The 26,726-nt window shown below is 46.4% G+C and overlaps 1 protein-coding gene across 2 annotated transcripts in view; it reads left to right on the plus strand.

Moving 5' to 3' along the window:
- Plxna2 (plexin A2) overlaps nucleotides 1-26,726 on the plus strand; it is a 215,905-nt gene that overhangs the window by 76,704 nt on the left and 112,475 nt on the right. For both annotated transcript variants that reach the window (XM_090341281.1, XM_090341280.1), the window contains exon 4: nucleotides 22,464-22,598. In XM_090341281.1, coding sequence (XP_090197407.1) covers nucleotides 22,464-22,598 — 135 coding nt within the window. The remainder of the gene's footprint in view (nucleotides 1-22,463; nucleotides 22,599-26,726) is intronic.

The following is a 26,726-nucleotide window of genomic DNA, read 5'->3' on the forward strand; positions in this document are numbered from 1 at the left end:
AGGCTGGTGATGATAAGAAAAGTTTGGGGAGCAGGGAAAAGGATAAGGGTGGGTCTGAGCAGGAGGGCTCTTTTGGCAGAGAAAGCCAAAGATCTCTCTCTGACCCGCAGGAGCCTGCAAGGCCAGAAGTGTCCCCTACTCCTATGTTTTCTAATCACCCAGGGGCACCTTACTCCTTTCCTACAGAGGCCAATTTCCATGCTAAACTGTTGGTTATTGCCACCCGGTGATGCTGGACAGAAGTGTCAGAATCCATAAGTGTAGGGCGAGTGGACAAGTGAATATATGAGCATATCTCTGCACACCAAGGGGGAGGCAGTGCCCTTGGGGAAGAGGTGAGGAGGAATCCACACCAGCAGCCAAGGGTAGGAGAAGGACAACCCTGCCCCAAGGCACAGTATATCCATTCATCCAACAGTATTTGGGATCATCCACACCATGGGGCGGCACAGGAGACAATTGGGGGGAAGGGCCTAACAAGTTACTGCACAGGTCACTGATGGCAGTTGCTGGTGTAAGAGAGATGTACAAGATCTCTTGAGCAGATAGAGACCTAGCTCTAGAGAGTTGGTGGGGAGGGGCAGAAAAGGATCGCAGAGGGGGATGTCCCTGCTGAATTGTAAGATGCAGGACCAACCTCTCTGTTTCATGCCCACTGGGTATCAGGTAGATTTCCAACTTCATGCCACTTGGGCCATCCATCCATATCTCTCACCAGCAGCCTACAGGTAGGAAAGCCCTGCTGTACCTCCTTTGCTCCTCACCCTCCAGGTGTACATTCAATTTTTTGGCCAAATCCTGTCCGTCTTCTGTGGCTCCTCCCACTAGCCTCCCTTCCCATCTCCTTGCTGCATCCCACACTAAGGCTCTCAGCAACGGTCCCCTGCCCCCTCACATGCTTCCCCCAGTCCGTCCATCCCTTCAGGTTAATTCAGATTCCACTTGCTCTGTGGAGCCTTCCCAGGGTGGTTCTTTCAGAATTAGCTGCTCACCCTAGAGCCCCACAGCTGCCAGCACTGAACAGAGCTGGCCTTGCATGTCAATTATTTATTTTCCTCTTCCTGAGTTAGTATGCACAGTACTAAATATTGCAGACTTTCTCTGAGGGGCCTCACTGGATTCACTCTGGCCAGGACTATTTTTTCCCCAAAAAGTGTGACTTTGGATAAGTTACTTCACCTTTCCTTCCCAGTGCCTTACCTTTTCTCATCAGCAAGGCAGCAGAGTTAATAAGCCCCACCCCACAGGACTGTGATGGGGATTTTGCCTCTTGATAGGAGGAGAGCGTACAGGATGGTACCTGCATGTGGTTAGTTTTATTTTCTGTGTTATTCCTCTGCCTGGCTAGCAGAAAGGAAGCAGGCAGAGTTCATCTTTGTTTTCTCACAAGATGATTCTGCTTCTTCCCATAATCTCCTCCCTGGGGGGGGGGGGAAATGCTACAGCTAGAAAAAAGAAAAGAAAAAGCTATAGCTCATCTTGAGTAAATGCCCAAGATGAGTAAACTGAGACCCCAGGTTGCTGAAGGACTTGCTCAAATGATGCCATTAGAAACAGCCTTAAAAACTCAGGAGTCAGGAATGTAACAAGCAGGGTTCTCTCTCAACTTCCCTGTTCTTCTCCCTCTTTGGAGAAGAGCAGGTGGTAAATGTCATCTCCAGCCTTCCTTTGGCTCTTCATGGAGCCTACCTTCTACCCTCCATGGTAGGAGAGCTGTGAGCCCCAAGCCCTTTGGTCTTTCCTAATGAGTGAGGTGTTCCTACCTCCCAGTCAGGGGTGCAATGTGGCCTTTAAACAGCAGGCTGGTTGGGCTTGGCCTGGACAGTGTCTCTAGGGTATAGCAGAAAAGAGAAGTCAAGGTGGACTTCTCCGTTGGCTCCCAGCACTCACCCTGCAACGCACTCTGGCCATGATCAGATTCCTCCTCCCACTATGGGTTTGATGCAATCTGGAAAGCGCATTAAACATTACACAGAGTAGTTGACGCATAATTAATAAAGTACAGATTTTGGCTGGAAGCCTCATCTTAAAATAGCACCATGACTGTGTAGAGAGGAAGGGCAAGGGGAGGGAGGCTTGGAAGATGGCACGCAGTGGGAACTGAGACTGGTATCGCTGGGAATATCAGGCCCACTTCTCTTGAAGGCACACCGAAATTAGAGTATGGGAAGATAAAAATAATCTGGGGGAAAATATAAGGCTCAGAAAAGCTGTATTCCTGGCCCGAGACATGTTGCAAAACAGAGCCTAGGACCTGAGGTCTGAGCAGGAGTCTTGTCTCCACCCTCAGATAGTCAAAGACCAGCATTTCTCATCATTGAGCCTCTCTCAGGTGAAGTTAGTTACATATTCCAGGACTGTTTTTAATTTGAGATGGGTTTTAATGGCATTTTGAGATAGACGGCTCCTTCGCTGACTCTCCAGAGAGGCTGGAGGGAGCTTCACATCTTCTTTGAAGAAGAAGGGGGGAAAAAGCTTTTCTTCTGCAAGCATATTCAGAGAACCCTTTGCTGTAGCTCCGCAGCCTGCTGGAGTGAGGGGAGAGGTGAGGCAGGGGTTGAGGAAGGAGAGGAAAGGGGAGAAAAGGCTTCTGTGGTTAATTCAAATGCCTGGCCTCTGGGGCATTCCTGATTGAAGCTGGAGCCCTGCCTGGCTCCCTCCCAGAGATCCCATACTAGGGGTTTCTGAAACAAAAATGCAAATTTGGCTATAACTAATAATCCCTGACAGGAAGATATCACCTGGAACCTGCCAGTCATTAAGCTACAACCCATGGCAGACCCAAAAGACAAGGAGTGCCCACACTGGGTGGAAAAAGCCATGGTGGAAGATTCCAGAAACTTCACAAATCGAATCATTCCAAGGCAGAATCTGGATAACAAACATGAAACCGAAGCAGATTGTACCAGATAGAAAGTCCTGATGTGATCTCTCAGGCCATTTGCTCAAAAAAAAAAATAATAGTTTTCTTTTTCCACAAGGCAGAAATTAATGGGATCCTGTTTAAACGGCAGTGTTAGCGTCAATTCTATTACAAGTCCCACTGGGCCTACTCTGAGAATAATTAATCTATTAATTATGTGACATAGGAAAACAACCCTGGCTTCTGTGGTACAGTCTATATCGTCTTTGTTTCTGTGCCTCTAGGGCATCAGCCCCATCCCCAGCACATAGTAGGTCTTCACAAATGTCTTTGGCAAGATTGACTAGGACCGAACCAAATCATGCTATGAGCCACCCAGAGGCTAGGCATCTCCAAAGGATAAGGGAAGCTTGTGTTTCCTCAGAGGCTGGAGGCTGTGTGATGGTGAGGTGCACTCCTGCAACCAGACACCTGGCTGTCTTGTTCCAACCTACTTCTTCCTTCTCTTTTCTTCCCTCCCAGGCCTGAGTCCCTGCCAGCTAGACAGATCTGACAATCAGTGGAACACAAGGCGTTTCTGTCCCCCACACCTGAGCTCCCTGAGCTCCCTGGGCAGGCACTTTGTTCTCAAATATCCAGAACTTGAACCCAGATCCTTATAGCTTACTTCTTCCCAGGGGGATGACAGGAGGGGAAACAGGTCAGAGCTCCAGGTCCAGAGGCTGAGCTGACAGCCAAATCCCCAGCTCTAGTGCTTTCTTGGTCCTGGGGACGTTTGTAGGAATGGAGGGGACACATGACTAGGAAGAAATGAGCCACTCTGGTAGCAGAGGGCTGAGAAGGAGGCTGCTGGGAGCTGCGGGTTGGATTTCACTGGCATTCCATCATGGGCTTTTGTTGGGCAGCTGAACCAGACCTGAGGGAGCTGCCGAGACCAGAGGAGCCTTCCAGTCGACTGTGGGCAAACCTGATAGCCCATCTGGAATCCATCCACAGCAGGCTCCCTCCCCCATACCCTGAGCTCATTGGAGGAGCCACAGTGGGAGCACAGGGCCAGGCCCTCAGCCAGCAAGCCGGGCAAATCCCCCAGGTGCCAGCGCACAGCCCCCACCACCCTGCTCTGAGAGGCCTGATCCCCAGGAGCTGCTCTGGCCTCACTTCCGGCCCTTCTGTGAGAAGCCCAGTGAGCTCATCTTAAGGCTTCTAGGAGCATAGGAGGAAGCTGTACCAGGGGCGGGGCTAGGCCTCGTTATTTAGAGGACTGAGAACACCAGAGCAGCCGGAAGACCTCGATATACTTACTGCCTTCCTGTAACCATTAAGATAGCAACCGGCTTTCAGATTCCCAAGTGAGGATAGTTTGATGAGCCCTGGACTGCAAGAGCCCCCAGATACCCCAAATCCTTCATCACTCCCATATCCTAACTGCCCAAACCCTTAAGACAAAGGGAGCTAGAGGGCATTGACTCATACAAAGAGCAGGGAGATCCATTTGCTTAGAGCCTGGTGCCACGTCCTCAGCTCTGCTTCTATCTGCTTTGTGATCCTTTGAGGGTGCATTTACTTTCTCCAGGACTCAGTGTCTTATTCTGGGAAAGGACACTTGCTGTCCACAGGGCAGTGATCATGTGGATTCTAGAAGGAAAATTAGATGATGGTGATAAAATAAAATAAAATAAAACAAAAGCAATAGTCAGGCATCTGGTGGCTCAGGCTTATAATCCTAGCTACTTAGAAGGCTGAGATCTGAAGATCTCCGTTCAAAGCCAGCTCGGCCAGAAAAGTCTATGAGACTCTTATCTCTAATAAAGCCTGAAGTTATGTTGTGGCTCAAGTGGTAAAGCACTAACCTTTAGCAAAAGAAGCCCCCAGACAGCACTCAGGCCCTGAGTTCAAGCCCCAGGATGGGTACACATACACCATACACACATACACACACACACACACACCACCACCACCACCACCACCACCACCACCACCAACACCAATAATAATAATAATAATAATAATAATAATAATAATAGAGAATTGCAGTGGCTCTGGCAGGCCCACCCCCCAGCCTACTGGATTTCCCCATTCTCCTAGTGTTACTCTCACACTCGGGTTGGAAGGAGTCATGGCAGTTTTTTTTTGTCATCACATTTTCTTCATCTCACCTACCGGTAAAGAGTGGGCATTCCCACTGCCCATCCCTCTGCCAGGCATAAAGGCATACCCCTTCTTGTAAGCAGGAGGGCATACTCCCTGGGAACAGCCCAGATTAGCATACTGGGGAGATATAGAGGGAGAGAGCCCACCACAGGGCTCCACCATGGGCCTGAAGGAGGCTGAAAGACGAGACTAGCTCTCCCTTGGCCCCAGAACCCTCCCTGTGTCAGAGGCAACCTGGACCACCTGGAGGGAGCCAGGTCCTTTTGTCCATCCCAAATCTCTTTTAACAACAAATGTTGAGAACAGTATGTTTTCCCAGTTCAGCTTCCTGCATAGTGTTTGCCTAATCTGTCTGTCCAAAATCCCTCTCCAAACATGAAGTTTCCTGCCCAGCACTGGCAATCAGAGAGCTAATTATCTGGGATTAGAGATGGGATGGGGGGTTCCCTTTTAATTACAGGAGACAAAAATTAGCCCAACTAATGTCAGCAAGTCCACGGGGATTAGAAGTAATGTCCAGGTTTAGACACAGGTCATCTCAGGAGGTGAGAACAGCCCTGGGCTCTGGGACTGATGTCTCCTGTTCTGTTCTGGAATCTGGGGCAGATATGGGGGAAAATATTTTAGGGGATCTGGGAGGAAGGCAGGGGAGAGAGAGGAACAGAGAGAGGGTAAAACAAAGAATAGGAAACAGAAACTTGGAGATTGACAGGAGAAAGACAAGCCAGTAAAGGAAAAAGAGAAACAAATGGGACCGAAGAGGTTTTTATGGGTGAAAACCCACACTGAAGTTTAGAGACGCCGCATGGCTTCCCATAGCCTCTGGAGTCTGCATTCCTGCTACTGTTCCCTGGAGAGAAGAGAAGCAGTAGACGCCTCCTCCCACTCGCCTCCTTTTCCTTCTTGCCCTCTTCCCGACCTCTCCCCTCTGGACAGCAGCACACTGCCCTAGTTTTGCAAGAAGCACAGGAGAGGAATGCTTTGGGCCTCCCTGAGAAAAGAATGGGTGGCAGCTTGTCTTTTGGTGATCTCGAGTCTCCTGTGGCCTGAAGATGGGGCTTTCTGCCAAATAGCTTTTGCCTTCTTTCCTAGGAGAAGAATCTCTTGACTCAGGAAAGTGTTCATTCATTAATTCATTCATTCATTCTTTTATTTACAAACAGATTCAGAGCATTATTATCAGACAGACCTACCACTATTCTGGGGCACTCTTACTTAAGGCAGTGGAGTCCAGACTGCTATCTCCCACCTCTTCCAGCCCTTCACGTCTAGTACAGCCATCCCAGGCCCATAACTATGTAATACCCACTTGCCAATCCTCTACCTGCTGACATAAAAAATACAAGCATAGTACAAAGACCTAGATCATATCTGTTGATTCAAATGATACAATCAGATGACATGAACATTGTTATTTTTATGTTTTCCTACCTACTTTTTCTTTTGTATGCAAAAGATGAATTAAGGTGGCTAATGTTTAAAAGATTGGAAGCTGGATACCTGCCAGTAGCTCATGCCTGTAATCCTAAATACTCAGGAGTCTGAGATCTAAGGATCACACTTCTAAGCCAGTCTAGGCAGGAAAGTCCACAAGACCCTTAGTTCCAGTTAAATACACCCGGAAAAAAAAGCAGGAAGTGGGTCAAGTAGTAAAGTGCTAACTTTGAGTGAAAGTGCTAAGGGGTAGCACCCTACTACTGGTAGAGAGAGAGATAGAGACAGAGAGAAGATTTGACAAACATATGTATAAAAATAACTACTTAAAACCTATACCATCCAAGCCACCAAAGAAACAGAAGATTAACAGAGGCAACAGGACCAGCATCAGACAGGCTGGCTGGGACACCCTAGCAGCCAAATCATAAAGGGAAATGTTATGAACTAGAAATCCCTAGTCTCTAATAGAAGGAAATATTCCTACATTTTTTCAGAAGAGACAATTCCCCGACGTCACATTCTGTTGGTGATTTATGACTGTGTGAGACCTTGTATAGTAACCAGGACAAGGGTTTAACATCAGAATCTGAGTTCTTTTTATTTGGTGATTTCTTCTATTACCTCCTGATAGAGTGCCAAGACTGTGACACTCAAGCCAGAGCTAGCATTCAGGGAGTTAACTCTCATCGTGTAACAAACAATAAAAACCAAGCTCACAAGGCCATTAAGGAAAGTGATGCTTACTAGTTAAGCTTTTGTGGTCCAAGTTTGTGGATTTCTGGAGTGCTAAGTTGATTCAAGGATAGAGTGCAAATTTTTTTAAGCACCCCGTCGCACTTGGCACTCTGCTAAAAGTTGAATAAAATGAACTATATGGATTCCACCACTTCTACCTCTGGGAATTTATAATTTATGTTGGCACTTAGACAGAGGCTCAGACAGCAGAAGAACATTAAAATGACAGACAATGAGATGTTCACATTAACACACATTCAAAGGTGAATGTCTTTTAGGGAGGCAAATGGATTCATAATCAAGCTGACTCTGGTTCAAATCTTTTTCTTGTACTGGGCTGGCTGTGTGGCTGAAGGCAAGTTACCTACCCTTTCTGAGCATCCAGTTCTTCATCAGTGGAGTAGATTTGGTGGGGGGGGTGGTAATTAAAGTTGTAAATGGTTTGTGTAAAATTCCTGGTGCTGACCCCAACAGGTTGCATGTGCTCAGGCAGTAAGGACAATGCTTCCATCCTGGGGTGATTGCATAAGATGAAATCTGTGTGTGGGAGAGGAACCATGGGCAAAGCAAAGAAGGAGCAGAGCTTTCCAGGAGGCTAGGGACACATTGTCTCTTGGGAGAAATTCTCTCTAAAGGATTGGAACTTTCCCCAATATCAATGGTCTGAAAGGTACTCCAGAGTTTTCTCTCCCTTGGATTTGATGACCTCAAAACCTGGCCAAGAAATCCATGAATTCATCTCCTTTCTCTCCACCTGCTTACCTTCCTCTTGAGAAAGGTAGGTTTTCGCAGCCCTGGATTGTTTAGTCAATCCCCATCCATGCCCCAGACCATACCTTGGTCCTCAGGCGCCCTCCACTGCCTGCTCCTAGGAGGCTCTGGTGTCAGGTAGGACCCGGGCCATTAAAGCTTACCTCTCTTGGCAAAAATCCTAGTTCTGATTGGTTGCCAGCTAGCCCAGAGCAGCCTCCAGGTGTCAGCAGAAAGGGCTTGGATGAGAAGCTATATGAGACCAGCTCTGGCCCACCTCCCAGCTCCCTGACAGCTAGAGCTCTATCAGGGGTCCAGCCACAGAGGCCTGGTGAGCCTGGCACACACCAAGCCAGTCCTGGAGACACAGCCTTCTATCCTACCCTCTCCCCCTGCTTCTTCACAGCGTCTCTGGTACTTTCCAGATCACTGCCAAAATGTCAAAAAGAAAAAGGAAAAAAAAATAATCTACAAGAGGCTAAGTGCTGTTCAGTTAATGATCCCAGTCCCTGGAGAGGTGCAGTGCTCTTTTAAGAGAAAAAATTATGGAGGGGAGTGGGGGTGTGGGAGGGGCAGAGGCGGAGAGCTTCAGTGCTTTACACAAAAGCCAAGCTGTAGCTCCTAGCTTTTTTTAAGGAGAGGATTAGAAGTGGGCTGATTTGCCCTAAGCTGCCTTCTCTCTGTGGGCGAACGACTGGAGCCACCTCCTTGCTTCCCTCGCCCCCGCCCCACAAGAAGTAGAAAGGATCTAAGTCAGAATGTTACCATCCTTTGAGCTTAATGGTCTCAGTGCTCTGTGTCCCCAGCACAGGTCTTGTGATGACCCTAACCTCCCATGCCTACTTCCTTAGAGGCAGGCAGGCTGGGAGCTCTCACAGCAAAGGGCCTGACCTCATGGACTTACTTCACTGGCATCTCTTCCTCCTCCTCCTCCTCCTCCTCCTCCTCCTCCTCCTCCTCCTCCTCCTCCTCCTCCTCCTCTTCCCTCTTCTTCCTCCATCTCCCTCCCCTCTCCTCCTCCTCTCCTTTGGAAAAAGCAGGGCACAGAGTAACTGATTATCCCATGGCCATCTGAAGAATGCCCTCTCTGGCTAATGGTCCTCCTTATTCTGGTCCAAGCCCATGGATTAACTGCAAATAAATCAAAATTTTCTCTTTCACGCATCCTTTTCTGCTTTGCCTACCCTTTTCATACCCCCTCATCTCATTATTCCATCTAGAGTGCTGCCATTCAGGCAGCCCCATTTTATGTTTGTTTATTATTATTATTATTATTGCCAGTCCACCCCATTTTATGTTTGTTTATTATTATTATTTTTGCCAGTCCTGGGCTTGAGCTCAGCTCCTGAGCACTGTCCTTGGACTTTATCAAGGCTAACGCTCTACCACTTGAGCCTCAGCACCACTTCCGGCTTTTTTCTATATATGTGGTGCTGAGGAATCGAACCCTGGTCTTCGTGCATGCTAGGCAAGCACTCTACCACTAGGCCAAACTCCTGGCCCCTATGTTTATTATTCTCAACAGTACTGAGGTCCAAACTCAGGGCCTTGCACTTGCTCAACTTGCTTTCTTAGCTCTACCTCTTAAGATAGGCTTCCAGTCTGGCTTTTTTTTTCCTGTTATTTTGGAGATGGAATCTTGTAAGCTTTTCTACCGGGCTAACCCTGAACCACTATCATACAGTTCTCAGCCCAGTGAGTATAGGAGTAAGTTACTGAATTACTGGTACCCAGATTACTTATTTCATTTTATAGATGAGGAAGGAACGTGATATTTAACTCCCTTGGTCGAGTATCCTGGTGTGGCGTTTATCCTCAGGGAATTAAGTCACCAGCTTATGAGCTTGTGGCCTTAGACACATTATCTTTCAGCAGGGTAGATCCACATATGAAGCTTGGATGATCTAGAAAGGAAATGGAAAATCCTGAGAAGGAGCTCCCAGAGGCCAGCCCCGTGCAGTCTCTGAGTCTGCACTGTCTCCACGGATATGGGGGAAGGGGTTAAGATCATTTTGTCCCTGGGGTAGCTCCCTGTGCTCTTTTCTGTCATACATGTGTATGGATGGCGCCTTTCCCATGTGTAGTGACAGATGTGGTGACTGTTAAAGTCCAGCAGCACACAGCATCAGGACAGTAGGAGCCCCCTGAGAGGTTGGGGGAGACCTAGAGGAGGAGACCCTGCGATGCTCTTTACCATTAAGCCCACCGGGTATCCGCTAATGCTCAGAGAAAGGCAAGTACCAAGTCTATTCTTTCCAGGGCTCCACCTCGCTTCCTTACCCTCCCCAACCCCTCCACCAGATCCGGGCACCTGCTGTATTGTACCCAGTCACCAGCAGAGCCAGCCTGCTGGCACTGTGCCCAGCAGCTGTGGGGCATTAGCACAGGGAGAGGTAGGCAGGGAGGAAAAGCAGGTGTCCAGGCAAAGAGAACAAGATGACCAAGAAGGACCTCAGTACAGGCAGGCCAGGAAGCAACACGCACGTCCATCCATGCAGATCAACTAGACCTATACCTCTCACCCCGCCTCACCTTGATCAGAGTGATCTGGCCCCAGAAGAATAGCAATGAATTAATTAGGGGTCTGTTATTATGAAGCAGCTCATTATTAATGTGCCCCTCCTGGGAATGGCAATGAAGAAAGGTGTGAGGACGAGAAGACAGCTACTCAAACAGAATCTTTTAGCAGCACAAGGCCCTCCCCATAGCTGTCTGCTCTGCCCTTGGGCTCCACCAGGAAGCCACTGACCCACCTGGGCTGCAGGCTGGGAGGATGGAGCCTTTCTGCCCTCTCTCCTCTATGCTCAAAACTCAGCTCTGACCCCATCCAGACCTCCACCCTCCCTTCACAGCCAGCCAGGCAGCCAGGCTCCAGCTTTTTAGGGCCTGGAATCCCTTTCATTGCAGCATGGTGTGTGAGTGGGCAGCATGCTTCCTTTCCTCCTCAGAGCTCTTATCAAGCCACCAGGAGCCCAGAAGATCACTTCCGCAGATACAGACAAGTAAGACTTAGGTGTCAGGTTCCAGAAGATTCGGACTTGTAGACATGGAATGGACCAAGATATATTCGCTTTCCTTATCTCCCACCCCCCTTTGTTTTAAAGAGAGACCTTGGTGCAACTGAGCTCTGATTCATTTTGCTGCCTTCCAGTTGCGTGAGAAGTCACCTCATCCCCTTCTGCCTTAATTATTTTCATCTACAAGTTGAGGACAATGGCAGTGGCTTCTGAGTTGGGTTGCTGTGAGGTTTAAATAAGAAAACGTGAATAGGGCCGTCAGCATGGCATCTAACCACATGAGTGGTTAAATAGTTGTTACTGTAACAGTTAATTCTAATCGGGTGATTGACTCATTCCACCAACACACGTATTATTAGTTACCTACTGTGTGCATGGCAATGCAAGCATAGGGTCAGACACAAACACAGCACTAAACATCTCTCTTCTCCAGACCATTAATCTGAAGAGAGACAATTCCCAATCTCTGCAGATAACTTCATCAAACAACATGCTTCAATAAGAGTTCAAAGGCCAGTTTGGTGTAGATTTCCTAGAAGTGGCTTTTGGATTTGATCTGGAAGAATAGTTTGGAACTGGAAGGTAGAACAAATTGCAAAGAAAAGGCATGAAGACAAAAAAAAACCCAAAAACTGAGGACATAATTGAAAAAAAAGTGCCAAGGTCATGTTAGCTAGGTCCTCTAGATTGTGAGCTTTTACAAGTTATAGGTTGGAGGTTGTTTGGCATACCATTACTTACTTTTTTCAATATTCCCAAAGTAACACATGTTCATCTCTTTTTTTTTTGTAAATAGGAGAGTGAGATAAGCAAGAGAAAGAAAATTAGAAACACCTGAAATTTAAGGATTTTTGCATATAGAAAAGGCAGGATCAAATAAGTGTTTTAAGAAGATTAATCTGGCAGTGTTGGGTAGAATAGATTAGAGCGGGAATATGCTGGAGGCAAGGAGATTTCTCAGGTTATTGCAGCAGCACAGATAAGAGGCAATAAAAAAATTAAAAAAAAAACAGCCTCAGCCCTTAGCAATAGGAAAGGAGAGACAGTGGCATGAATGTACTCTCCATTTCTTCCAGTTATCATGCATTCTCGGTACCATCGTGTTCACATGCCATGATGTGCTTTTTCAAAAACTGCTCTCCTTTTTAGATTCTCTGAGAGTCTCTTGCAGCCAGTATTAGGGTGCTGGCCAAAGCCCTAGACCCCCCACCCCCAGCCACCCTACAACTTGAAATGCCATCCTCTGAATTAATGAAAGCAAAAGATTACTAGTCCTGATTGTACAATGCATGGCAATCTTTGAAAAGAATGAGTTAATTAAGGAGGGTAATAGACCTCTTAAGATCTCCACCTTCGCTCTTTACCAAACTGCAGGCGGCCTTCTTTGTCAGAGCTACTGAATCTGTTCTGTTCCCTAGGACTTATCTTGCACCCAGCATCTTTCGGTTCTAGTTTTCAATCCCAAGGTAGGCCATGCCCTCGAAGAGAAGGAGACAGAGTGCCTGAAGGCTTTGCAATCAGGGAAACCCAATGCTTTGAGTCTGGTCACTTACCTAGCACATATTAGCACGTAACATTTCTTACTCTACAGGATGGGGATCTTACGTACAGTATTTTAAAGATTTGCATCCATCTCTCTAACCTCCTACGCATTGATGAGTATAGAATACTCAAATAGGTAATTTGAAATCAATTAATAGAGAATGCTATTCAAAAGTACTGCATCCTAATGGCCTCCTACTAAGGAGGACAAAATCTGAAGATCTTGGTTCAAAGCTAGCCCAGACAGGAAAGTCCATTAGACTCAACTCCAATTATCTAGTAAACTATTGGAAGTGGAGCTGAAGCACAAGTGGTAGAGAGCCATCCTTGACTGGAAAAAGCTCAGGAACAGCATGCAGACCCTGGTACCCTCCACCTGCACTCTAAAGCACAGTTCTAGATCATTCCATACCCAAACCATTCACCAGCTTTGATTCTGCCCCCAAGCTACCCAGAGCATCCTTCCGAAGAGAACCTTGTAAATAGCGCCTTGAATGGAGATTCTTACAGGAGCCTTGGGTAAACAAAAATTCCGATCTGGCAGAAGTTGTTCATTATTCTTTATTAATTCCTCCCACCATTCCTCCTCGCTACCCTCCTCCCTCTCTTCCCTGCAAGTCTGCACACTCAATGTGAATTATTGCTTTGCCTCTGCGTGATTTGATTTCATCTGGGGCTGCTTAATGCTTGGCTGTCCCCTTGCTGTGTTTATCTTATTGTTTCCCAGAACAATCAAGTGCTTCCTCTGCCTCTGGCAGCTTCTTGTTCTCGAAGCCTCCAACCTGCACAGCCTAGAGATGGAGCAGTGTTTAATAACCTGGCCAATAAGGAGGATGGCATAGGGAGTATTTGAGTGGTGGGACCGGCAGGTCGAAGGGCCAAGGGTCTGAGAACTTCACTGCTTCTCCCTTCCTGTGCCTGACAAGGCTTGAGCCAAGACACCTAGATTCTTTTTACATTGAGGTCTCGATGTCCCCTGAGTGGCGGAGAGCCGGAAACCCCAGGGATAGGGGTCTTGATGCATTTGTGAGGTTTCACAGTTGAGAGGTGCAGAGCCAGGACAGCTGTGGATCCTTGAGTAGTCAAGGAGGAGCTGTAGAGAAGCCACAGTTTAGAGGATAAGTGACCTCTGAGGCTGCCACCAGTCCTGTCTCCAACCTAACCTGGGACATTGGCCTTACTCCTAAGTGAGCACTCAGCCAATCAATGTTCACCGCATCCTCCATCCCTCATCACCGAGGTATCAATTCACAGGCTGTCCGGAGATGTAGAAATCCAGAGAACAAGTAGCTCCTGGGGACTCCCCAGTGTTCCAGGAGAAAAGTCCTCCATGGCCTCGGCCCCTAAAATCCAAACACCCCTAGTTGAACGTCTAGGGCTCTGCCCCCTAGATGAATATCTAGGGCAGATTCTTAACATGCACCAAAATAGAAATAATTATACCAGGAAATGTCAGTCTCCAGTGTCAAAGCCCTGGTGATTGACCGACAACTCTCTGGGGACCACTACTGTGAGTATCTGCAGTGTGTGTGTGTGTGTGTGTGTGTGTGTGTGTGTGTGTGTGTGTACTCCTGGGACTTAAACTCAGGGTCTAGGCACTGTTCCTGAGCTTTTGTGCTACAGCTGTACTTCTGGCTTTCTGTGGGGGAGATGAGACTTTCATGAGCTTTCCTGCCTGGGCGGGATTGGAATCATGATCCTCAGATCTCAGCTGCCTGAGTAGCTAGGATTACTGCATGAGGCACTGTGCCTGGTGGCAGCAGGTATTTGTAAAGTCCTGTACCTCTTAGTGACCCTCCTCCCCCTTCATCCTCTTCATAGACACAAGGGCCCCTGGCTCTGTCTCTCCTCTTCCTTTCCTGCTCTGTCTGGCTTAGTGCAACCCACTGGGACATCATAAGTTTTCAGGCTCTTGAGTTTCCCTCAGATGATCTGAGCATTTCAGGGCAGGCTGCCTGTGGCCCTGTAGGGAGCCAGTCTGCAGAGCTGTGACTGTGCAGAGGCAGGGCCTGTGACAAGCAGGCACTCTGGAAATTGCTGTGTGTGTGTGTGTGTGTGTGTGTGTGTGTGTGTGTGTGTGTGTGTGAATGGATATGCAGGAGAGAAAGAGGAAGAATCTCAGAGCCCGAGTTTACCAAAGACTTCAAATCTATAAATAATTCGGGTCATGAAGCTCTACAAAAATAAACTCCAGCTTGAATCCTCTCTCGCAGCACTAAATGCACAGCTGCAGCAACACACGCAAGAGCTCGCTCGGCATTTGGGGGAGCAGCAGTGGGCCTTCGCCACCCCCGTCTTGCAGATCTGAACGTGCAGAGTCCTCACAGCACACTGCCCAGCAAAGCACACCACAGTCACACACCACACACCACATGTCTACCACACCACAGTCACAAAACACAAGACACACATGTATACCGTACCACAAATACCACAGTCACACACCACACACCACATGTCTACCACACCACAGTCACAAAACACAAGACACACATGTATACCGTACCACAAATACCACAGTCACACACCACACACCACATGTCTACCACACCACAGTCACAAAACACAAGACACACATGTATACCGTACCACAAATACCACAGTCACACACCACACACCACATGTCTACCACACCACAGTCACAAAACACAAGACACACATGTATACCGTACCACAAATACCACAGTCACACACCACAGCACCACACATTTACCGTACATTTGTATAGCACACCACAGTGACCTATCACATACCACGCAAACACATTATGTGGGTGATGTGCCACAGTTCATGCATACACACACCACACACATACACATACCACATATATACTGTACCACACATCTCAGACATACACTGCAGTCACATGCCATGTACACACAACACATACATGTGCCGCATCATAGCCACACATACATGCATCTACCATGGATCATGCATATGCACCATACTTATACTCATACCCTGCACAAATACACCACACACACATTACACTGCACAACATGTACTCACATGTATATCTAGCACACATTCATGCAATCTCAGAACCTACATACTTACCATGCTTTACACACGCACATGTGTGTGTCACAAATACACCACATTACACACACCACACCTACCCACATTAATACACTACATATCACACCCAGAGACACAAACTGCACACACATCACAGATGCATAAACACATACACATGCAGATACAGCTGGCCACATACATGTAGTACACAAACACACACACACACACCTCAAAGACACTCACATATTGCACAAGCCACATCCAGAGCCCAACGGTACTAGACCTAGGTGATAAAGGCCTCTTTCGAAGTGAAGAATAACTTAAGTAGGCCTCATCACCGAGGCTCTGAGCCACAGTCACACTGTCAGTGCCTCCCCCAAAGCTGCAGGTCAGCAACCAAGCTCCCAAGAAATCTGAGTTCACCCTTGCTCCAGTACTTACATACCATCTCTTCCAGGAAGCCTTCCCTCAGTGCCTTTCAGGCCAGGTCAGGCACCATCCTCCCCCATGAAAAGCTCCTCTTCCAAGAGTCCCCCAAGCTTTTATGAAGTCAGTAGGGGTGGTCCATTTCCCCATCCTGAGCTCCCTGGAGGAGCTGTCATTTATCACAGTGCCTTCAGCTCCATAAGGCCCGCCTACCTCTTAGAAGGCTCATAATAAATAAATATGGGGCAGCACTGAAACTCATAGCTAATAACTCATTTCACTGTCACGGTATCCCTGTTGAGCTAGGAAAGAGTAGAGTTACCACCCTTATTTGACTCCCAGAGAAACTATTATCCAAATGAGGGAAGTCACACAGCCTGAAGTCACACAGTTAATGAGAAAGCTGAGATTCCATCCCTGCTCCCCCACTGGGTCCCAAGCGGGGCTCCTCAGCAGGCTGCCACCTGTCCAGCCAACCTCTTTCCTCCTGAAAAGCCCAAGGATTCTCAATTCTACCTCTCTTCAGCAGCAACTTCCGCTAAAAATGGGGGGAAAGCACTATGATGGCCACTGTACTGCTACTAATAAAGTAATGCTAGAGTGTCAGGCTCATAGCCAAGGCTCTGTAATTTAGGATTAACTAGGAAAGAAATCGACGCCCAAGAAAAAGAATCAGAGTCCTACAGGTAGGGGAGTTAATTGGATATGCTGATTTGAATTGGATGCTCAAAGCGAAGAGTCTGTCATTAATTTCTGTACCCACATAGCTGTGATTTAAGGAAAGAGATATTAGGGACTCTCCCATCTGGAGACAGGGATATCAAATCTCTCTGGAGATTTATCTAACACACTCCTGCCCCAGAGTCATCCCTGTTAAACTGACTGTGGACCCCTAAATAAAACCCCCCTAGAAGATTACATTACTGTTGATCACCCAGGAAATAGGTGATCACTGGTGTGTGTGTGTGTGTGTGTGTGTGTGTGTGTGTGTGTGAATACTGGGGCACGAACTCAAAGACTGGGCAATGTCCCTTAGCTTTTTCACTCGAGGCTGTCACTTAACCACTTGATCCATAGCTCTACTTCTGGCTTTTTGGTGATTAAGTGGAAATAAGTGTCTCACCAATATCCTTGCTTGGGCTGGTTTTGAACTGTGGTCTTTGTATCTCAGCTTCCTGAGTAACTAGGATCATAGGTGAGAGCCCCCAGTACCTGGTGATTGTTCAGTTCTGATGGTGGGAGGCTGAATGAAGAGGAGAAAAAAATAAGGAGGGAAGTTGAATTTCTAGGGCACCTATTTATTTGGCTTAGCTGCTCATGTCCCATTCCTCTCTTCAAAAAGTCTCACAATAGCTGAGAAATTGAGCTCTCTGTGATTTCCTCATTCTACCATTCTTCAGCTATGTGATCTTGGGGAAATTGCCTAACTCTTCTGGTCTCAGATTTCCTATCGGTAAAATAGGAATAATAGTAGCATTAACATCAAGGATACTAGTAAAGATTAAATGAGTTCATTTATGTTGCATACTTCCAACAGGGGCCAGCACGTTGCAAAAGCTATATAAGTGATAGCTATTAATAAATCCATTAAGCGAACAGCATCCTTTCAAAATTTACCAAGTAGATCCTTTGCCTTCTGTCAGGGTGATATTTAACTATGAAGTAAAAGAGTTTATCCTGCATTTAAAGGCCTTCCTCAAAAGAAGTTTCCAGTCCATTGTGGTTGCCCATTCTATAGTCCAGGGTCTTTGTAGGAAGAATTCCTAGCACTTGCATAAATCTTGTACAACAGTTTAGGCACATTCTGTCTTTCGCAGGTCTCAGTAGACCGTTACCTCATCTGTACCAGACTAGACATGTGACTTGCCTTCTGAGCTTTGTCCAGGCAAATTGTTCCTGGTATTTCTTTTGTATGTTAACTGCGATCAAACCATCCCAGAAAAGGAAGAGCCCAGCTAGAAAAACATGCTCAGGCGACCTCCTTACACCTGGCCCTGCCACTTCCCTCATCTCTACTGTCTGCATGTTAAGATCTTCACAGTGTGGCCTGATCTGCTCATGCCATCACTGGGATAGGATCTGTGGCCTATTTCAGTTTAGTCTTGTCCTGTGGCCATTGGAACCTGCCCCTGGAGATGCAAACAAACACTCAAGAGGCCTGTGGGACACCACAGAATAGATCTAATTGGTTGGCTTACAAAAAATCCCACTTTTGGCCCACTTATGCCTGTAATCTTAGCTACTCAGGAGGCTAAGATCTAAGGATCACAGTTCAAAGCCAGTCTGGGCAGGCAAATCTATGAAGCTCTTTTTTCCAATTAACCAGTAAAATGCCAGAAATACAATTCTGGCTCAAATGGTAGGGCACCAGCCTTGAGAGAAATGCTAAAAAAAAGAGTATGAAGCCTTAAGTTAAAGCTCCACTTCACACATACACACACACACACACACACACACACACACACACACACACACACACACGATTCCAGTTTTGCTTTGGGACTCCCTATCTGCTCTCCTTCACAGCCAATCTGTCATGCAAGGACAGCATTGAATCTCGAATCTCCCCTAGTTAGGTCTGAGGGGGGTTTCCTCCATAATCAGATGTTTTCCTCTGAACCTCACTGGTTGGTGCTAGTTTTAGTCCCAGTTTCAGTCAAAGTCTTGCAGCTCTGAGAGTGATGACTCTTGGACTGAACATGGAGTAGACTTGCTTCTTCCTGTTATTCAAAGAGGAAATTTCACTGAGATGTAGAGAGGTAACTCCCTTCAATGTGTGCCAAGACAGGCAAGAAGAAAATCCAAGATTCTTCTCTCCTCCGAGATGCTTGCATCCTAGGAGTATACCCTCTGTCCCCATTGGTGTGTGGCCTACAGGGAGAAAAATAATATCCAGGTGGAGAGAATATCACTTGACTCCTGACAGAAGGTCATTTGACTACTCACCTTCTGTCTGCCAGTTTCTCCTTTACTTTATTCTCCTTGACTCTGGCCCTCCTCTCCATTTTCTCTGATTTTTCATTGGGGCCTTGAAGGGCTGGTTATATAAGCTTGTAGCAACTAGCATGAGATAGAGGTGTGTGTAAGAAGACACTGACTGTCCTTCTTTGCAGGGATTCATACTAAATAGACTAGTTCATGTTCAGGACCAACATCATTTGTTACTATTTCGTTTTGGTGTTGACATCTGAGAGTTATGTAGATTTAATTTCAGCTTTTCCTGATTTATTAAAAGATCGCATCAAGAGACAGAGTTCCTAAAGCTGCTGATTAGACCTCTGATTCAGTAAAAAGTTAATGGGTGAGATTGGTCCTAACTGAAGGCAGCAGAGTGTGTGATGATAAGTTGTCTCTGGTTCAATTCCAGCTCTAATCTGGTCCCAGAGCCTACAGAGGGAAAGCCAGACCTGAAACATTTGTTTTCCCTCTTGACTTTGAGTCCAGACCATGCTAACCAGGCCAGCATTAGGCTCATAGACAAGGTGGCTTCTCCAGTTGGTAGAGGGTAAACTGGCTTCCTGAGGCAGGAGGTCAGCGACAGGCCTAAGGGACAAGGAGCCTCGAATCTTCTTGAGATGAGTTACCTTCATGGGGGAAGGGGTAAAGAAGGATAAAATGAGACTTTTGGACTCAGGCAAGAGATAAAACCAGATCTCCCCAATTCATGGAGACCAAAAACCAGAACTCCCCAAATTGTGAAGATGGAAAACTGAAGCCTATCCAGCTACACATTATAGATATCACATTTTCTTCTTCTTCTTTTAAATCTTTAAAAGTAACCCAAGAACTTTGGAACCTAAAACCTACAGTATTTCCTTTTGAAAATCTGTGCCTGTCCATGAATGGTATTTTTGAATGTTAATGGAAACTATTATAATTTGGGAGAGTTTCCTAGATAGAGACATTACTTTTCTTTCTGCTTAAATCCCAGAGTCAGAAGGATTTCAGGAGTGGAGGGTGGATGCCTCGGCCCGATAATGTCACTGCTGAGACGAAGTAGGAGAATTAAATAAAATCCCCCACATACCACCCTCAGGAGGAGTGGTAGTGATGGTTGCCAAGGCAACAGCCTTCAATGCACAAGGCCCTCATTTGAGATAGAAGAAACACAGGGTGGAGTTTGGTTCGAGGAAGAGTCAGTCCAACATAAGAGGAGCTACCAAGGGTAGAAATGGGCTGAGCAAAGAGCATGTTTGAGTTCCAGTCACATTACCTACTCACTTTAAACCCAGAGATCCCCAAGTTGCCTTTCCAGCCAGCGAGGGGAATTCATTATTCCTAAATACGGGTTCTGGACCGCTGTTCCCTCTCCTGGAATCTAAGCAGGGATGATCTTTCTCTGCCACTGTGATCTCCAGGGCCAGAATTTTCTATGTGAACTCATGGTAAGCTTACCCATGGGCTAATCACAGTCTAGTCTGCCTCTACAGGTACAGACCACACCCTGTCCGGGGCCCCTCAAGAATGCCCATCTTCAAAAGGGTGGAGAAATAGGAACAGCAATCCTGGTCTTACCCCCCTCCCAACTCTGCAATAAATAATTCTGTTCAGCCTCCCCACTCAGCCAGGAAGACCTGAAAAGGCTTCCTTTCCTCCATGCTTACACATATAGTATTGTTACCGGGCACCAAGATTGGCCAGGAGGCTGGGTAAGTCACAGTCACTTGTCCTCAGGAGTTTTCGGTGAGGTGAAAAGAAATGAGTAGAGAGAAGAGATGGTCAATGCAAGGGATAATTGACAGGGTATGAAGAAGGAAATCTTCAAATCTTTCAGAAAAAGTATCTTTTGAGGGACCAGCAGTAGAGTTCTTACCTAGTATGCACAAAGACCCAGGTTCAATTCCTCGGTTACCACATACATAGAAAAAGTTGGAAGTGGTGCTGTGGTTCAAGTGATAGTGCTCTAGCCTTGAGAAAGTCCCAAGGACAGGGCTAGGGCAAAAGAAAATAATTTGTTACCTCTTTTGCATTTAGCATTAAAGAATTTAAGATACTCTTATCAGCCGGTTCACAGTTTGTATCCTTTCAATGGGCATTTCTCAGCCATGTCCTTTTATCCATCAAAGTCTCATGCAGGTCCTCTGAGAATTATAGGAAACACATAAATACACACACACACATCTCCACCTTCAAAATGTTGACAGACTTACATACATCTCAAGCAATTAGAGAACAATTCAAGTAGGTAGTCAATACGTGTTAGCTAGTACATATACAATGAGCAAATCAATTGATTATAATCCCAAGACTAATTGTCTGCTAGGGAAAAAGGCATTAGTACAGGTATAATTAATTAGTCATTAGAAAGAGGTTGGGAAGGCTTCCTGGAAGAGGTGGGGCTGGACCTACAGGAGGGCCTGTAGGCCCACAGCAGACAGAGGACACAGCTGGGATGGGGAACATTGGTGAATGATCCATTGCTATGTTGGGAAAAGAAGCTGGGGATGGAGCATATTCCCACCAAGAATTCTTTACCATCCACTTTTGGTACCACCTCAGGGATCTCTCTTCTTTTAGCTTCAGCATTGTATATACAGAAGTCAGGATAAATTAGTTCTTTGCAACTCCTATTGCCAACAGCAGCGATATCTAGTATTTCTAACTTTTGCTAGAAATGCACACTCACAGGGCTTCATCACCATCAAATCAAAAGTTCTAGAGGCAGGTCCAGCCACACCTTTTACCAAACCCTCCCAGTAATTCTATGTGAGAACATTGGGTTTTATCACTATTTCTCCACACTGGCTGCTTATTAAGTTCAATCAGGGCACTTTCAACGCAATGAAGACACCTAAGCCTTACCCACAGAGATTCTGGTGAATGGATCTAGCCCCTGGCATTCCTACTGTTGAAAACTCCCCAACTAACTCAAATGTATAGCCACAGCTGAGAATCCCTGACTAAATGACATCCAAGTCCTTTCTGACTTATTGTCCTGAGATGGCCTGAATTCCTAGGTTACTGCATCTCACCAGGGAGACTTGTAGACAACAGAGACTAGGTCCAGGGCCAGAAAGCATTTCCTGAAGTCAGGAAATGTCCATCTCCTGATGATCAGTTTTTTGATGGTTTGTACAATTGTCTACTATATCTCCAGTATGTGCCTGTGGCCAGCATACTGTAGATATATGCTGCTCTGTGAGTGTACATAAGCGTACAGTTGCTTGCCTACACATGCATCACACAGTGCTATAAATATATATAGATTCACACCAGAATAACTACACTGGGATAGTCAGAATTATGCCTAGGAGAATACACACACACACACACACACACACACACACATACACACACACACACACACACAAACCTACCATCAGAAATCCAAGACCCAGCACATTCAGATTACTTGTTTGGTGGAGACTAAAAGGTTTGAAATAAGCAACACTTCAGTCCTCAGAGTAATGGTGGATGGGGTAGCATTTGTCTGCAGTAAGACAACCCTCCCAGGAGAAGAAAAATAGCCCAGGAAGAAGGCTGAGTATAGACACTGAGGACATCCTCCTTTTCTCTTGCAGATTCGAGCTGATGGTCCCCCCCATGGTGGGGTCCAGTACGAGATGGTCTCCGTGCTCAAAGATGGGAGCCCCATCCTGCGGGATATGGCCTTTTCCATTGATCAGCGCTACCTATATGTCATGTCTGAGAGACAGGTAAGTGCTACAACTCATTGCTTCTTTCTAAACTCTGAGAAAACCTCTGCTCAGTATCTGCTCCATTGTTAACAAGAGAAACCTCTGCACTTGCTACACAGAGGTCCTAAGAGAGGCCCAGTCTCTGCAGGGTTTTGCAGGGAGTCAGAGTGAATGAAGCAACCAGGGGCCAGCCACTTCCCGGAGGCTTCTCTCTAGGCCACAGCCCCTGTCTCACAGAGTGATGAACAGCCCCGCAAGAACAGGCCAGACTGTGTGGAGCAGCTTGGTGTGATTAGGAGGTAGATTTACTGCTCTCAGGCATACAGAGTCTGCCGCTCAAGGGAGCCAAAGAGGTGTAAATAATCCAGGCCTCCAGGCAGGGCCAGCTCCTTGGAGAGACAGACCAAAGATAGGGCCCTAGAAGGAGGTAAAATCTTGGCCTGAGTCTGAGACTGGTGCAGTGTAGAAGCTGGTCAGACTTCGGAAGGTGAAATTCTGCCTTGCAAAACAGACTTCTACTCTCTGCGGGGAAGCAACTGAACAAGTTCCCCCCCCCCCACCCTCTTTAATGGAGGGAGGATGTATTATTCCTTCAGATGCTGTGAATGTGTGAAAGCAGAGAGAAAGACACTGCAGAAAAGGGAAAGAAATAGAGAAGGGAAAGAAGTAGAGAAGCCAAGAGGTTTACCAGATGCCTGGAGATCCAGGGAACCAAGTAGAGACCTTAACAAAAACTGGCTTATTCCATCTGCTTGGGCCTCAGGTTCACAGTTGCTCAGTAGATGGTCATGTGTAGCCCTGTTGTTTATCGTTTTTCTGAATAGGGTAAGGAGGATAAAGGTCAAGGATGGATAAAAAGGATGCTGAGACTGGCTTAATAATTTTGCATCCTGACTCGCAGTTGAAAAAGATTCTGGAGCTGGAAGCCCGATAGCTTTCACAATGTGCCTTCTGAGTCTTATGACATTCTCTGAATATTCTGTAAGGATTCCAGTGCCCTTGATCAGCTTCACCTTTCCCAGAGTTCTCTTTACCTCCTTTCTTTGCAAAAGTAAGGGCTCTGAATCTGGAGATAAGAAAAAGCTGAATGAGTAAACAAACGGTGAATGGCACATGACAGTATTAAGACAAGCAGCAATGCAGTCGTAACTTGAAAATTACTTCTTGGGAACAGATGACACAAATCGTATGCTAATTGCATGCAAATAACATCCAGATCCTCTTGAACTCACCTACATATTTCTTTTTACCTTCTTCTTGGCGTCCCTGTAATTGAGGCATAAACAGGTCCAGATGGGATCTTGGTGGAACTGCAGAAGGGTTTGCCTCATATTGAGTCAGGAAGATGGTTTTGGAAGTAAACACTGGCCCATTCTCCCAATAGAACACTTGGTGAGATCTGAAATAAATTGCAAGACACATACTTATTGGGAACAAACTGCTATCAGAGTGAATAGAACTTGATAGCTATCCTTAAGTTGACTGCACTCCAATGAAAGTGAGAAACATGGAGGCCAGTACATCTGTGGAAACAGATTCAAGTCTATGAATGGTCTGAAAGTCCCTCCTGTTCTTCACAGCTACTAAGGCTTGAACTCAGGGCCTGGATGCTGTCCCTGAGCTTTTGTGCTCAAGGGTAGTGCTCTACCAATTGAGCCACAACTCCACCTCTGGCTTTTTGGTGGTAACTTGGAGATGAAATTCTCATATACATTCCTGCCCCACATGATTTCAAACCACGATCCTCAGATCTCCGCCTCCTAAGTAGCTAGGATTACATGTGTGAAACAGCAGCACCCAGCTGCACATTCTTAAAAAGAAAATAACAAAATTCAAGAATGACATTCAGAAAGCAGCCATAAGTCACCAAATCCCACTCTATAACATCATACTGACGTTTGAAGAACACCATTCCAGACATTTCTATAGGAATATCTGCAGAGAGCATGGTAGATACATAGGTAAATAGCAACCAGTGTAGCCGTGGATATGAGAATAGTCAGAAGGACTGGATATCACATGCTATATGACACTTTCAAGAGACTCCACAGAACTAAGGAACAGACTAGCAGCTCTTGGTAAGAGCTCCATCTCTCTCTCTCTCTCTCTCTCTCTCTCTCTCTCTCTCTCTCTCTCTCTCTCTCTCTCTCTCTCTCTCTCTCTCTCTCTCTCTCTCTCTCCTCTCCCTCTCCCTCTCCCCTTGCCCAGTGAAGGAAAAACAAGAAATAGAAGTGACCAATGGGGTTTTAGGGGACTGAGAAGGTGCTATAGTATGCATTTTGACTATGAATATCTTTCTCTTTTTTTGTGGCCAGTCCTGGGGCTTGAACTTAGGGCCTGAACACTGAACTCTACCACTTGAGCCATAATACCACTTTCGGTTTTTCAATGTACGTAGTACCAAGGAATCGAACCTGAGTCTTTGTGCATGCTAGGCAAGAACTCTACCAGTAGGCCAAACTCCCGGCCCTGAATATCTTTTTCCCTCAAATGAATTTACTCTTTGAAAATGCATTCAAAATGTAGCCAGACAAGAGGGGCTGGGTGAGGGACGATGGTAACAAATAGACTTCAAGGCACAGGACGAACGCTTTCATCCATATCTTCCTCAAAGACCGTCATCCCTGATCACACCAAGGGTGCGCGTAGCTTGTTTATAAATACCCTCTCCTTTGTCCTCATCTTCCCAGTCTGGTGTGCTATTTTTGTGACTATCTACACCAGCTTGAGTAGTGGCCAGGCATACAAGAACTATTTGGGTTTCCTGCCATGAGGCTGTCTCGGCTCAAGTGAGATGTTAGGAGCTGAGCTCCCAATACCAGGTGGAACTACAGTCAGGAAGCCAAATCTAAGGGAAATTTGTGGTGGAGCTCTGCAGCCTGACACCTGGAGAGCCATAAATTATGCAGGAACAGGTAACCAGGTGACTTCACCAGGGGCTGAGTCCAAGGATGAGGGAGTGGCTCAGCAGGTCCGTCTCTCTGTATCCACCAGGCACAGACATCATGGACCTCTTAAAGGATGTGGTTTAATATACCGCAGTAAAAAAAAAAAATGAAGTCAGATGATCTGGATTCTAATACAACTTTTACAACGGCCAGTAGCATGACTACCACAGCTTCCATTCCCTCCTTGGTTAATTAGAGGGGTTACATCACATAATGAGATTGTCTCTGGAGTCCAGCCCTGAAGGAGGTCCCATTTCTTACATCGCTGAGGGATTTCAGGCAACTTGCTCAGCCTCAAGGTGTCTCACACAAAGTCAGGAACTCACATGTAAGGCCAGAGTGATACTCAGCTCATACAGTCAGTGGGGAATTCCTTCTTACTCTACCTCTCAAGCCTCATACATTAAGAGCCTACATGGGTCCTTACAGTTTTATTACTCACAGGTATAGCGATTACAGTTCACAATTAGGGTCAAGACAAAGGGTATGTGACCCAGGATGCAGACCTCAGCCAGAACCTCCTGAACCAGGGGAATCTGTGTTCTCACCCTGGCCTCACTTCTAACTTCCTGAGAGACTTGGGCCCTTTACTTCTCTGGGACTTGGATTGTGCACCTACTCCTAATTCTGACATCTCTAATTCTAATAATTCTAACATCTCTTCCAGACCTCATCTAGGGCCCTGGGATTGGGGGTTTTCTCTTTCTGTAGATGGTAACACCAAAAGTAGCATAGATAGGCTTGATGTCAAACCAAAAGAATTTCTTCTAGGCGATCATTATGAGGCATGATGTACTCAAATGGGCATTTTCTGTAAATAACAAGCAATGCAGAGAGGAAAGGGATGCTCATTTGACAGTGGAGAAGTATATTCCTGGATCAAGGCAGTGTACTAATCTGTTATCCATTATTTCAGCCAAATGTCAGAGGCTGGGTAACTTAGGAAGTGAAAAGACTTATCTAGCTACAGTTTTGATATGGCCCAGGCTGTGGTAAAATGCTCCATTGGCTGTGTCATAACATGGTAGATGGCATTGTAGAAGCACAAGGAGAGATCATATGGCAAGGCAGAGAAGCCAACAAGCAGCCAGGCTTGCGCTGCTAAACAACTCTCTTGTAAGAACTGAGCAGGATGCCATAACTTATGATTCCTCTCAGCAACGGAACCTGCTATGATCTAATTATGTCCCACTAGGTC

This window comes from Megascapheus bottae, chromosome 10, assembly GCF_031878675.1.
Source record: "Megascapheus bottae isolate mThoBot1 chromosome 10, mThoBot2.hap1, whole genome shotgun sequence".
In the NCBI taxonomy this organism is placed as follows: Eukaryota; Metazoa; Chordata; class Mammalia; order Rodentia; family Geomyidae; genus Megascapheus; species Megascapheus bottae.